Source organism: Leptosomus discolor, chromosome 24 (assembly GCF_034619465.1).
Source record: "Leptosomus discolor isolate bLepDis1 chromosome 24, bLepDis1.hap2, whole genome shotgun sequence".
In the NCBI taxonomy this organism is placed as follows: Eukaryota; Metazoa; Chordata; class Aves; order Leptosomiformes; family Leptosomidae; genus Leptosomus; species Leptosomus discolor.
The window spans coordinates 4,114,999-4,128,095 of NC_141414.1; the positions used below are offsets into that span (position 1 = coordinate 4,114,999).

The 13,097-nt window shown below is 64.1% G+C and overlaps 1 protein-coding gene across 2 annotated transcripts in view; it reads left to right on the forward strand.

The window, feature by feature from the left end:
- CSNK1G2 (casein kinase 1 gamma 2) overlaps positions 1–7,302 on the forward strand; it is a 46,374-nt gene extending 39,072 nt beyond the window's left edge. Inside the window, exons 4-13 of one of the 2 annotated variants that reach the window (XM_086477429.1) lie at positions 73–142; positions 571–719; positions 1,216–1,450; positions 1,672–1,757; positions 2,175–2,259; positions 2,359–2,507; positions 2,963–3,046; positions 4,705–4,809; positions 6,537–6,643; positions 7,173–7,302. In XM_086477429.1, the coding sequence (XP_086333555.1) occupies positions 73–142; positions 571–719; positions 1,216–1,450; positions 1,672–1,757; positions 2,175–2,259; positions 2,359–2,507; positions 2,963–3,046; positions 4,705–4,809; positions 6,537–6,643; positions 7,173–7,227 (1,125 nt within the window). In that variant the 3' untranslated portion in view covers positions 7,228–7,302. The remainder of the gene's footprint in view (positions 1–72; positions 143–570; positions 720–1,215; positions 1,451–1,671; positions 1,758–2,174; positions 2,260–2,358; positions 2,508–2,962; positions 3,047–4,704; positions 4,810–6,536; positions 6,644–7,172) is intronic. The other variant, XM_086477430.1, reaches the window with a different exon arrangement.
- Positions 7,303–13,097: the final 5,795 nt, after the last annotated feature.

Here is a 13,097-nt window from a genome sequence, read left to right on the forward strand (position 1 = left end):
GTCTGACACCCAGACCTCCCTACCATCCTGCTCCCTACAACAGCCTTAACTGTTCTCCTTCTCTCCTTCAAGGAACCCATAAAATCCCGGGCCCCCCAGCTGCACCTGGAGTATCGGTTCTACAAACAGCTCGGCAATGCAGGTATGGGGCTGGGCTGAGCTGCCGTGGGGGGCTGGCCACCCGGGCGACGCAGCTAGGAAAGGGAGGCTGCCTGTAAACGTGACTCTGCAACTTCCCTCCCTGGCCTGAGCAGCTCCTGCCCATCTGCTCAGCTGGGAGAGGCTGATTTTACACACAGCCACGTCTAATCTTTGATCCCTTCTTATTTAGCTCTTTTCCCCCCACCTCCCCCGCAGCAGAGTCAGGGATGCAGATGGAGCTGCCTCCTTCACCCTCCTGCCAAGAGCACAGCCAGGCTGTCTGTGGCACCGAGGGAGGGCAGTGCAGAGACATCCCCCCACCTGCAGCCCCCCTGCCCCAACTGCAGCAATGGCGTGGCCGTGACAGCGTGGCCGTGTGCTGCTCGGCCCTGTTACAGCCCCTGACGGCCCCTGCTCCGTCTCTTGCAGAAGGAATTCCTCAGGTTTACTACTTTGGCCCCTGCGGGAAGTACAATGCCATGGTGTTGGAGCTGCTAGGACCCAGCCTAGAAGATCTCTTTGATCTGTGTGATCGGACCTTCACGCTCAAGACCGTCCTGATGATCGCGATCCAGCTGGTGAGCGCAGCCCCTCCGCCTCCCCGCGGCTCACCCCGGCCTGCCTGGCCACAGACCGCCCCGGCGGAGCGGGGCGATGCGTGGGCTCGGTGGTCAGGGTGCGTGGGGACCCCGCAAGGAAGGGGAGGGGAGGGAGGGGTGAACCAGCACCTGGCAGCCCGCAGGAGACCCTGCCTGCTGGCACGTCCTAGACCACCTCCCTCCATACCTCACCCTCTCCCTGATGTAGGAGGGCTCTCCCCACCTCCACTCAGCCCCTCTCTGAGCACAAACAAGCGTCTCTCACTGTCTGTCCGAGATGCAGCCAGACTGAGGTGGTCTCCCAGGGCTGGAGGACCTCTTGTGCCCATCCTTTCGACCAGGGTGGCATACAGGCTGAGGGGAGCAGGGTTTCTGGTCGGGGGCGAGGCAATCGGAGCAGAGCCAGGTCCAGGGAGGCATGCAGGACGCACAGTGTGTCTCTGCCGTGGTGCTGACATCTCCTTCTGCCCCCCAGATCACACGGATGGAGTACGTCCACACCAAAAGCCTGATCTACAGAGATGTCAAGCCAGAGAACTTCCTGGTGGGGCGGCCGGGCAGCAAGCGGCAGCACACCATCCACATCATCGATTTTGGCCTGGCCAAAGAGTATATTGACCCCGAGACCAAAAAACACATCCCCTACCGAGAGCACAAGAGCCTGACAGGGACAGCACGCTACATGAGCATCAACACCCACCTCGGGAAAGGTGGGTGTGCACCGTGCGGCCAGCCCTGCCTCTTGGCCGAAAGGGAGAGGGAAGGGGACTGCAGCCCCCTCCCTGCCAGAGGTGGGGCTGGGGACAAGCTGCCTCTCCTGCTCTTCAGCCTGGGATGTTGGCAGGGAGCTTGGGGGCCTGCAGGGTCTGGCAGGGACAGGGATGGTGGCTGTAGTGGGAACGTGTGTCTTTTTTTTATTTTCTCCATGCAGAACAAAGCCGCAGGGACGACCTGGAAGCATTAGGGCACATGTTTATGTACTTCCTCCGCGGGAGCCTTCCTTGGCAAGGCCTCAAGGTAACCGCCGGCTCCCGCTGTCCCTGGGCACGGCCACCCCGTGGGTCTGGCTCTGCCCTGGCGTGGGCAGCATCAGGGAGTGGGGGGAAGCTTTGGCCCCCGGGGTGTTGGAGGGTTGGTACCGCGCCAGGTGCAGGGGCTGCTGCTCTGAGCTCTGTTGTCCTGAGCAGCTGTAGGTGTCCCCCTCTCTGTGTCCCCGCCGCTTTGCAGGTACCCCAGCTGCTCTCAGTGGCTCTCCTGCAATCACGCTCCCTGGTGTTCGTCCTCCAGCCTTGCCCTGGGTGGGGGGATTCCCTGGGAATGAGCTCTCATTGTTACCTGGAGAAAGGGGACCAAGAAACCATTGATGATCTGATGTCACCCAGTGCCTTTCCTGCTCCCTGGCCCCCATGCTGACCTGCTCCTTGTCTCTGCCAGGCTGACACGCTAAAGGAGAGGTATCAAAAGATCGGTGACACCAAAAGAGCCACTCCAGTGGAGGTGCTCTGTGAGAACTTCCCAGGTGAGGGCACTCTGTCCCTGTCCCCAGTCTGGTCCCCCAGAGCCTGCTGGCCTGGCATCTCGTCCCCCTGCCCCAACTGAGCCCGCTCTGTCCCCGCAGAGGAGATGGCCACGTACTTACGCTACGTGCGGCGGCTGGATTTCTTCGAGAAGCCTGACTACGACTACCTGCGGAAGCTCTTCACAGACTTGTTCGAGAGGAACGGTTACGTGTTCGACTATGAATATGACTGGGCAGGGAAACCGCTGGTGAGTGGGGCGGGGGGCTCAGGGGGCGGTGAGCAGCGTGGTGGGGAGTCAGCGCGGTCTGCGGCAGCAGCCAGCGAGGTTGCAGGTCGGCTGTCATCCCCGTCACGCTCATCCACACCTGAGAGATCAGCTCCACCAGTCCTCACCCGACACCAGCAGCCAGCCCTGAGCTGGGGCTCTCGTGACGATGTTAAAGCTGTGACACAGAAATTTGAGGCTCCTGGAGCTAAGAGGAACCCAGCAGTCGAGCTGGCACCTCGCCTTCGGCCATGGGCACCCTCCAGGGCTTGCTGCATCACACACCAAGCGTGCTGCTGCTGGGGCGGGGGTAGGGGCTGGGATCAGGCCCCGATTCTGGGGCATTTTGCGTGTTTGGCGAGAGGCTGGATGAGGGGGCGCGGGGCGGCGAGAGAGCTGCTGTGCCGTGGTTGATGTTGTCCTTGTCCTGTCCCCAGCCCACCCCCATCGGCACGATGCACAGCGAGGTGCAGGTGCAGCCCCCGAACAGAGACAAAGCACAGCCACACACCAAACACCAGGTGAGCGACGGCGCTGCCCTGCCTGGGGCACGGGACTGCGGTCGTGGGCAACTTGGGCTTCTGCTCCACAGACCCACAGAGCCCAGCGGGGCCTCTGGGTGGAGGCAGGGACTGGGACATCCTTTTTTCCTCCGTGCTCTCTGGGGGACGGCTTCTTCCCTGCAGGTCTGGGTCTGTGGCTAGCAGGGGGACCAGGACAGTGTCCCTGGGGCCAGGCAGCCTGGCAGAAGCAGGAGGAGGCAGCCACGGGAGGCTGTAGCACCAGGCCTGGGCCTCAGCTGGCAAGCTGCAGGGTTTAGTGCTGGCCGGTGGCTGCGGGCACGGTACCGGCTGAGCCACCTTGCGCTAAGGACGGTGTCCCCACGGGGGTACCTTGCTGCTCGGTTCACGGTGCCGCTTTCATCAATGGGGCAGGGGCACGGGACAAGGGAGGGGACCGCCTGGGCCTTGGGGGGCGATTCCTGGGACAGCTCTGGCAGCGTGTGGCCCTGTGCTGGAGAGAGGGGCTGGCTTTGCCCTGGGAACCGCAGGGCACATGGGGCCAGGCTGGGAGCAGCCCGGGGGCAGGGAGGCAGAGCTGTGCAGGCAGCTCCCTGCCTGGGTCGCTGTGGGGAAGGGCTGGGCTGCCTGGCCCTTCTCCAGTGCCGTGGCTTGGCCTACCCTGGTGCAGGAAACACGGTTTGGGGCCGCTGCCATCAGGAACAAACCTCACGCGTTTCCCCAGCCGTCCTGCGCAGACCCTCGTCCTCTTGCCTTGAACCTCCACAGGGAGCAGAGCACTTGCAAGCGGGCTGGAGCGAGGGTGCAGTACCCAGTCCTGCCTCAGCCCCGTGTCAGCCCAGCGGTGCCCCTTGCTGCTCCCGGCTGAGCACGGGGAGCCTGGGACAGCCCTGGCTCTCGCCGGCCGGTGGCCGGGCAGCGCTTCCGTAGGGAGAGGGCAACGTCTTCAAAGCGCCTCTGGCTCATTCCTGGGAACTTGCTCCCAGGAAGGTCTGCTCTCTGCCTCCAGCGTCTGAGAAATGCCACGTTTGACGTCCCTTCTCGAGAGCAGCGGGAAAAGCAAAGCACAAAACTCTCCCAGCGCGGGAGCAGTTTCCAACCCGAGGATGCAGGGGCCCCCCAGCAGCCGCGGGGCTGTGCCACGCTCACCGTGGCGAGGGTTTGGCAGCGGGGAGGAGCCCGTGCCCTCGAGGAGCAGCGCAGCTCGCTCCCTCGCACTTGCCCCGCGAAAGATCTGCGTCGGCCTCAGCACGTTGCGTTCCACAGGGGAGCGGCCTCGGCCCGGCTGCGGCTCCCCTGCGCGGGGCTGGCCGTGCTCCACGGAGCGACGGGCCCTCAGCTGCCCGGAGGAGACGTACCCAGAGCCCAGCTCCATTGCTGGGGGGGGGTTGTGCGTGCGTGGACGTGGCAGGGAGCGCTCTGGGGAGCGGCAGGGACCGCTCTGGGGAGCCGCCGGGACGGTGCTGCGCGAGTGGCCTCCGCAATCACAAACTCGAGCTGCTCCGGTCATGGTTTTGCTTTTGCATGTCTTATTTTCTCGACTCCCTTTGCCACTCTTCTCCCTGCCCTTTCCCTTCACCCCTCCCTTCTCTCTTCCCCGTTCTTCCTCTTTTTCTTTTGTTTCTTTTCATTCTGTTCCTCCTGCCTGTCGCGAGCAGCCGCCCGAGGGGACGGAGTTGTGGGATCCTCAGGCCGGTGGGCAGCCTGCCGAGGAGCCTTTGGGAGCTCACCTGGCAGCCGGCAGGCTCGGGGGGTCCGTCCAGGTACATGCAACCACGCGCCGAGGGCAGGGGCGGGCGCGGGAGGGAGCAGAGCCAACCTGCGCCACGCGACCTGCCCGCGCGGCCGGGCGCAGGCCGACGTGTGGCTGCCGGCCGTGCCGGGGGATCAGCCCCGCTCCCCCTCCCGGGGCCGGCATCGCCACCACGCACGCCCGGGGTCTCGCCTAGGCTGCGGCACACGCTGCTCTGTCCCCGTGGTGCGTGACGCTCACGGCTGGCAGGCGAGGCTGGCGCTGCTTCCCGGGGGCTGCCGGCCTCCCTTGGTGCTGCCGGTGGGACTCAGAGGGCGGTTGGAGGTGGCTGGAGCGCTGGCTCGGGGCCACACAGCGGCACGAGCAGCCGGGTGGACATGGGGCTCTGCCCACGGCGCCGCTCGTCCCAGCAGTGCCGGACAACGTGGCCTCATCCCGTGTGGGGACTTCCCTGCGCCTCCTTGACTGGAGCGATGGCTTCCAGCCCTGCTTCTCCTCCCCTTCCCTGGGCAGCCCTCGGCCTCGGCTCCCCGCCTCGGTCCTGCACTTGCGCCGTCGGCTGCGTGCTCGCCCCCCTCGCAGCCCTCTGCCACGCAGCCCCTCTTGGGCTGGTGGGCTCCAGCACGTGCGGATGGTGGGGCATCCGTGGGGGGTGTCGTGTGTCCCCCCCGGGCTGGGCCTGCGCTGCTTCCTCCGTCTCTGCTTCCGTCCCCGCCGCTGCTGCTCGTTCCCGCTGCTCCGCCGTGAATCTCCGCTGGGGCCCGGTCCCAGGCTTGGGCCCAGCTCCCGCCGCTGCCGTCGCAGGGCCAGGGCAGACGTGGAGCCGGCTTGTGCTCTGCCCCGCTCCTCCCGGACCACGTCCCCTCCCTGCCGCGGCGGCTGCTCCCTGCTCTCGCTCTGCAACCCCCCAACCCCGTCCTCCGCCTGTGCCCGGCACTGCAGGGGGGTGTTGTTTCGGGACAGGGGGAGGCTGTAGCTTAACGTAGCCCTGCCAGCTGGGCGCCGTGGCTGTCACCTGGCAGCTCCTCCACGAGTCTGGGTACAGCCGAGCTTGGCGATCCTTTGCCCTGCACATCCCCAGGGAGCTCCTGGCTTTGCCTGGGGGCAGCGGGCGCAGGAGGGAGGTTTCAGGCAAGTCTGTGCCAACCTCATCCTCGCTTGGGTGACCCGGATCTCCTCCCGGCCCTGGCACCGTGCACGGCCCCGCTGCCCCGGCAAGCGGGCAGGAGCGCGGGGGCGCCTCGGGAGCCTGCGGGGTGGGCGCTGGGCTGAGTCCCGCAGGGCCCAGCGGTGGTGGGGCTGGGGGGCGAGAGCTGTGCCCGGTCGCCCGGCCGTGGCGAGGGCTCCCTGGAGCGAACAGCGTCACGGGGCCGCGTCTGCTGGGCGCGCTGGGGCGGGCTGCCAGCCGGCCCCTCTCCCGGCGGGGTGCGCAGGGCTTCCCAGGAGCCGGTTCCTCCCAGCGAGGCTGAGGGGATCAAACCCCTCCGTGCGATGGGGCTGCTTGGGAGCGCTCAGCACCGAGGCCGAGCACCGCTGTCGGGGCGAGGGCACCATCCTGCCGGGGGGGCCTTGGTGCTGCCCTCAGTGGGGACCTCGCAGGAGGGGGGACGGGGCTGGGCCGTGCCGCCTCCCGGGGCTGCATCTTTCCCGGATGCATCTGCCATGGGGCAGGGGACGGGGCTAAGGACCAGCCCGTGCCCCACGGGCTGCCCCGCGCTGACGCTCGTCTCTCCGCAGGTGATGAGCTCCACCAACGGCGAGCTGAACACGGACGACCCGACGGCAGGACATTCGAACGCCCCCATCACAGCCCCCACCGAGGTGGAGGTGACAGACGATACAAAGTAAGGACGGGGCCAGGAGGGACGTGGGTTTCGGCAGCTCCTCTGCGTTGCCTTGTTCAGTCCCCTCCCGGCGGGGGGGACAGCCAAGCTCTGGAGCGAGTAACTCCTGCTCCTCCCTGGTGTCCCATGAGGGGTGTCCCTGCAGGGCCACCACCACCCCCGGCCCCTTCCCACCTCGCCCTCTCTGGCCCCGAGGCTCACCCATTCCCCAAAGCCGAGGGGCAGGCACAGATCCGGGGCTATTCCGTCCCCGGGAGCCCCTGCCTGGCCCCGGCTCTGGCTTGGCCGTGGCTGGCGCTGCGTGCGTGCCGTGCCTGGTGTCACTCGCCCTGGTCGGTGTCACTCTGTGGCCATCACGGTGCTCCCAGTATAGCCCCTGCCATGTACTGGGGGCACCTTCCAGAGCAGCTCTGCCCATGGAGGGGCTCATGAAGACCCCGCAGGGTTTCCGTCCCCCCTGACCCGGCTCTGCCCCGCGTTGCTGAGCCCGTCCGTGTCCCGGTGCTGACAGGGTCCCCTCCGTCCCCAGGTGCTGCTGTTTCTTCAAGAGAAGGAAGAGGAAAACCACCAAGCGTCGCAAGTGAGCAGCCGGGGCCGGGTGGAGCGGCGTGCGCGATGGCTCCTCTCCCTCTGGCCGCGGCTGGATCTTGACCTGCGGAGCCGGCGCCAGCGGCCCCTCGGTTTGGACGGGGACGGGGGGGGGCCGAGCCAGACGGCCTCCCCCAGCGCCCCACACGCAGGCGGGGAGCGGGGCCTCCCCAAACTGCTTGTCCTTTCCTCCGCCACTCGCCCAGCGAGTGGCCGTTTACGCGAACCAAGCCCGACTTCGCTGAAGTTCCTGCGTCCGTCAAACAGAAAAAAAAAAAAAAAAAAAAAAAAAAAAAAAAAAAAAAGAAACCGAAACAAATCCACAGCGTCACTTGCTTTTGAGTCTATAACTAGTTTGAAAATGGGGATCAACTCTACAGACTCTGACCCGTCGCTGTCAGAAGAAGCAGAAGACAATGTCGAGAGCAGTGGGCTAAGGAGGAAATTTTTTTTTTTTTTTTTTTTTTTTTTTCCTGTTGCTTCTTTGTCTCTTAAGTTAATTTAAAGTGAGTCTCGGTGCAGAGTGCTGAGTCGTCAGTCTTTGACCGTCACCTTCAGTGTTACTGAATTCTGCTCTTCCTTTAGGCCCGCACCCCGCATCCCCCGTTGGGTGTCCGTCGTGTGGCCGCCCCCCCCCGCCCCCTCCCCTTCGTTAACGCTTTCGGTGACGAGCAGCGCGGCCTCCGGTACGGTGAGCAGTGCTGGGGGGGGGGCCGGGGGGGGTGGGCAGGGGGCGGTTAGGGAGGAAATAACGTTTACAGTTCATGTTCCGATGCACTTTTGCTGGCGCTACGGGCGATGGTTGGTCTTGCCAGGAACAGGCCGGTGACTCCCAGGGGACAGGGATGGCCGAGACCAAAGGGACCCGCGCAGGGTGGTGACCGAGCACGGAGGAGAAGCCAAGCGGCCTCATCCCTGGCGCTGCGATGGTTTCGCCCTCGGTGGTTTTTCCGCGGCAGCTTCAGGTGTTTGCAGGGGCAGCGCCGCGGCCGCGGGGCAGCGTTTTATTGGCCCCTTTGGTTTTCCAGAGTGTCCAAGGGCCCCGGGGCTGCAGCAGGCGCAGGGGGGGGCTGCGGCAGGGGCTGCGGCACCGCGGGCAGCTGCGAAGGCACGCGGTGAGCGCGGCCGGACGGCGAAGGGCGTCGGGGTGGACCAGGGCTGCTGGGGCTGGGCCTGATCCTGGGGCAGGGGGAGGCTGGGGAGGGGGGGGGGGTTTGCAACTTACACGCAAACACACGGGCACAGAGACACACAGAGCGGGGACACACGGTCCCCCCACACCCCCACCCACCCACTCTCTTCCCCTGTTCCTCGCCACCCCCAGGGCACTGCAGCTTTCCCACGTGGCTGAACCCATGTGCTGGTGTGTGTGTATTGATCATGACACGTTGCGGGGGGGGGGGAGGCGCACTTATCTTTACCAAAACCTTGTTGTTTGGCCCCAAGAGAGGGGCTGAGGCTGTGCTGAGACTTTGGGGGGGGGGGGTGGGGGGGAGGGAACGGGACCATCTGTGGCTGCTTCGAAACATTTGTCCAAACTGACCCATCTCTGGGGGGGAGGCTGAAGGCCTCGAATCATGGGTGGGGCTGTGCTCGCCTTGGGGGGGGGGGGGTCGGGGAGGGGGTGGGCGCACCCTGCCCTGCTTGGGCACCCGTGGGCCATGGCTGCACGTGGGGGCCCTGGGGAGGGCACTGCGCCGTGGCCCCTCGGCTAAATTCGGGACTGACCCCGGCTTTGGCTTCTCCTGGGTTGCAGCGAGGCAGGAGGGGCCGCAGCACCCAGGGCACCCCCAGCTGCTGCTGCATCCCCCGGCCGCGGGGGGGGGGGATGACGTGCAAGGTTTGCCCTCGGTTCCCCAACGAGGCAAACGAAAGAACAAATTTTTTTTAAAAAAATCGCCTTAAATTTTCACTGGAAGCGAGCCCTTCCCAGAGCATCGGCTCAGACCAACCCAAGCGGAGGCCGAAGAGGAGCCGTGGAGGGGAAGGGACCCGGCTGCGGGGGCGGCCGAGGACGGTGGCGCGGCCCCTGGGACTTTCTGTCCTTCCAGCGAGGAGTCCAAATACTGAGATTGTACGTGAGGGCGTTTGTTCCATTGCGAGTTTAGTTACCGCTTTAAGACAAAGTGTACAGAAATGGCATTTAAATTTCTCTGATGCTTCCTGGAAGCCATAGAATTTAGGGGCTTTTTTTTTTTTTTTTAATAAAAACAATTTAAAAATAAAATTAAAAAAATCTTTAAAACCCTACCCTTTCTTCTGTGCTTGTTTGCATGGCCCGGAGGGTGGGGACACTGACCAGCACCCCCTTTTCATCTGAGGCTTGACCAGCAGCAGGTTCCCTGTCCCCGAGTGGGAGCTGCCCCAGCCCCTCATTTCTTTTGCCTGTGGAGCAGCAGGAGGGGAGGCTGGGGGAGGGCAGGGAGCACGGTGAAGCTGAAGGCTCCGGGCATCTCCCTGCCCAGCCTGACCCTCCCCAGGGCTGGATGGAAACAGGGGTGAGGGGGGAGCGGGTGGCACAGGAGGGCAGTTCCCAGCTGGAGCCCAGCACTGCGACCCAGACCGGGCTCCGAATGGGGGCTCCAGCCTGATGCGGGTGAGGAGGGGGAGCTGGGGGAGCCTTCGGCCTCACAGCTGAGGAGGAGGAAGGCCCGGACAGGCATCGTGCTCAAGCCAGGCAAGATCCAGCCCTGGCCACAGGACCTCGCGCCTCCTCGAGCGCAGTGCCGAGGCGTACGAGGAGGTGAGAGCAGAGGGTCAGGCCGATGTCCCCACTGCTCCCGGTGCCCCCAGCACAGCCCGGCCGAGGGCTGGGAGCTCCCCCCAGCCCAGCCCAGAGGGGTCACATTCACCAGGCAGCTCTGACCCGGCCCTGCTCCTCCCTCAGCATCATCGAGGCGTTGAACAAGGTGCCCAGGAGCTGCCAAAAAGGTGCTTTGCCAGGGCGCAGCTGCACAGGCAGAGCCCATCCCTGCTCCATCACCCACCACCCACAGCCCCTCCATGCTGGGAACGGCCTCCCAGTCCTGCCTGCGCAGATCGAGGGGACCAGCCCTTCCCCACCCCCGCTCACAGCAAGGTCCCTGCTTTCACAGACCCAGACTGACCTCGGCAAGGGCCAGGGCAGCTTTTAGTGCGTGTTCAATCAAGGTTAAAGAAATTCAGTCATAAAATTACAGGCTAAAATCTACCACAGCATAACGGCTGCTCAGCACCCTCCTGCTCTCCTCCCGCAGAGAAACACTGGCTCCAGAATAACCTCGTTCCCCAGGGGGTTTGGGCTTCCCCAGCAGCGATGCAGGACTCCGGAGAGGAGCCAGGCTCATCCCGCACACCCCAGAGGACCTCGTGCCCTTGGCTGGGGGAGAAGGGCCGGGAAGCAGCTGGGCACAGGCCCACCCCCACCCCCCACCTTCCCTGTGACACACTGGCAGCCGTCAGCTCTCTTCAAATCACGAAGAAACCTTTGTAAAGACAACCTTGTCTTTATTGATTTCCTATTTACAAATCACAAAAGCTGGCCAAAAGCAGAGTGTGAACACTGAACGAGAGCATCGGATACATTCATCAATATAGCACTGGAGTCGAGACGGGCCCAGCTCTGCTCGGAAGGTGACGTGGTACAACAGGATGTCTCATACTTTTGGAAACAGGCATGTCCAACAAAGAATTACATTCATCTATCTACAAAAGCCAGAATTTGCATCAAACTGCGTAAAAGCCGTAAGAACAGAAGTTGCTCAGGTGTAGTTGAGAGTTTGACTCCCCTCCCTCCCTGCCAGGACGAGCTCCCAGACCTACCTTGTGGGGCGAGGGGGCAGGAATGGCGGATTTGGGAAGAGAATCTGCGTAACAGAAGAGCAGTAAAACCAGTTGCTTCCAGGGAAGAGCCAGCAAGGAGGCGCCTGCCCCAGCTGAGCGAGGCCGGCGCCGAGGCCCGCTCCTTCCCCAGCCAAGGGCGCAGCTTTGCTTCTTTCAAACTCCACCTCCACTATTGCCCCCTACACACGGGAAGGCCCCGAGGCGCCGTGTCCCCCCCCCCAGGGAGGACCCCGGGGGAGGCGCAGGCCCCGACGCCGTTGTTCTGGGGTGCCCGTTCTGGGGTGCCGGCAGCGAAGCTCCCACCACCTTTGCCAAGAGGGGCAGAGCGGGCGCAGCCACGTGCACCCCGAGGGGCCGCCTGCCGCGCGGGAAGGCGCAGGCCTGGGCTGTTGATCCATCTCACAAACTCTTTGCATTGCACAGAGTCAGGTTCAATAACGAAGTCATGGACCCACCTTTTTTTTTTTTTTTCCTTTTTTTTTTTTTTTTTTTCCTCCTTTTTTTCCTTTTTTTTTGTTTGGGTTTTTTTCTTTAGTACTGGCCATATTAAAAACACCCTACCTTGAAGCAGGCTTACAATATACACATCTTACAACGTCTTCCTAGAGAACGTGACACACTACTGACATCTCTAACAGCTACTGGTGAGGAGGCGCAGGGTGTTCCCGACAGCGGCTGACGAGGAGATACCCGGCCAGCCACAGACCAGGGCAGAGCCCTCTGGGGGAGCAGGAGGAGGAGGAGGAGATGCCATCTCCCCAGCGAGCGAGTGAGCAGGCACCATCCGCACCAGCGAGTGACGAGCAGGTTTCAACTTTGAGCAGCTGAACGCGGTGACCACGGCTGCCCGGCGAGTCACCAGGGCTCCGTGCGCCCAGAGCGGAGGGGGAGGTTGGTAAAGGGGAACCTCAGCTGCGAGGCAGCACCGCCCCTGCCAGCGAGCCCCACGGTGGCTTCGGAAGGCTCCGGCCACGCTGCCAAGCGGCGCCTTAATTCCAGCTTCCTCTGCAGAGGAGGGGGAGGAAACAGTCTCGTAGTCTTGGCCAGCGTCGTGCTTGGAGCTGGGACCAGCCTAAGCCACCCACCTCCTCCCCGGCAGGACAGCGCTCGGCTGGAGAAGCAGCCGGCCCTGAACGGGTAAAAAAGGGGCATCTTCACGATCCCCGAGCCCAAAGATGGGCGGTATTTGTAAATACCGCGTCTTCCTCCTGCGCCCGCCCCGGCCGGCGGGCTGTGCAGGCAGGGCCAGGCAAACCGAGCCCTGTTTTCCTAAACTGCCTCAGAAATCCTCATCCACCTGCTGCGGTACCGGGTAAGGGGCAGCCCCACATCGAGCCCCTCTCCCTGTTTCGCGCCAGGGCTCCGCCGCGGCCCGGGGCGGGTTCGCAAAGCGGAAACGAAGAGAAAACGCACCGAGACGCGCGCGAGGGGAGCGGCGATGCCAGAACGGCGGGGCCGGGCGAGGCGAGTTCCCTCGCTGGCTTCAACTGACAAACCCCGGCCCTGGCGGCACAGGACGTGGTCAGCACGCCGACCGCCAGCGCGGGGAGTCTTGGGGGATCAGCCAGCGTCTGAAACGCACTACGGAGTTGGGAAGAAGCAACTCCAGGCTCCAGCCTGCACACGGGGCAGGGAAGAGCCTGCCCAGCCGGAGCCACTGCCCCTTCCCGACTCCGCGGGGCCACGGGCTGCCCGCAGGGGAGCTCAGTTCACCGCCGCCAACCGCCCAAGGTAAAGGATTGTCACGAATGAGCGAGAAGAGCGTGAGAACGCCGCAGTCTCTCCAGTTTTGAGGGCTCCCTCAAGACCGTGTAGTGCTGAAACAGCGAAGCCTCAGGGAAAAGGCCACTTCCCGGGACTTTTTGAAGGCGGCCGCATGCGCGGTGGCGGGAGGGAAGGTGCCAGGCCCGGGCTGGCCAAGCCCCGCCGCCGCAGCAGTGCCACCGGGCAGGTGTGGCAAAGAGTCTCGCCTTGACCGCTGAGCTAGAGCAGAAGAGGATGGGCCACACAGCCCTCGACTGTGTCTTTCTGCAGGATCATCTCC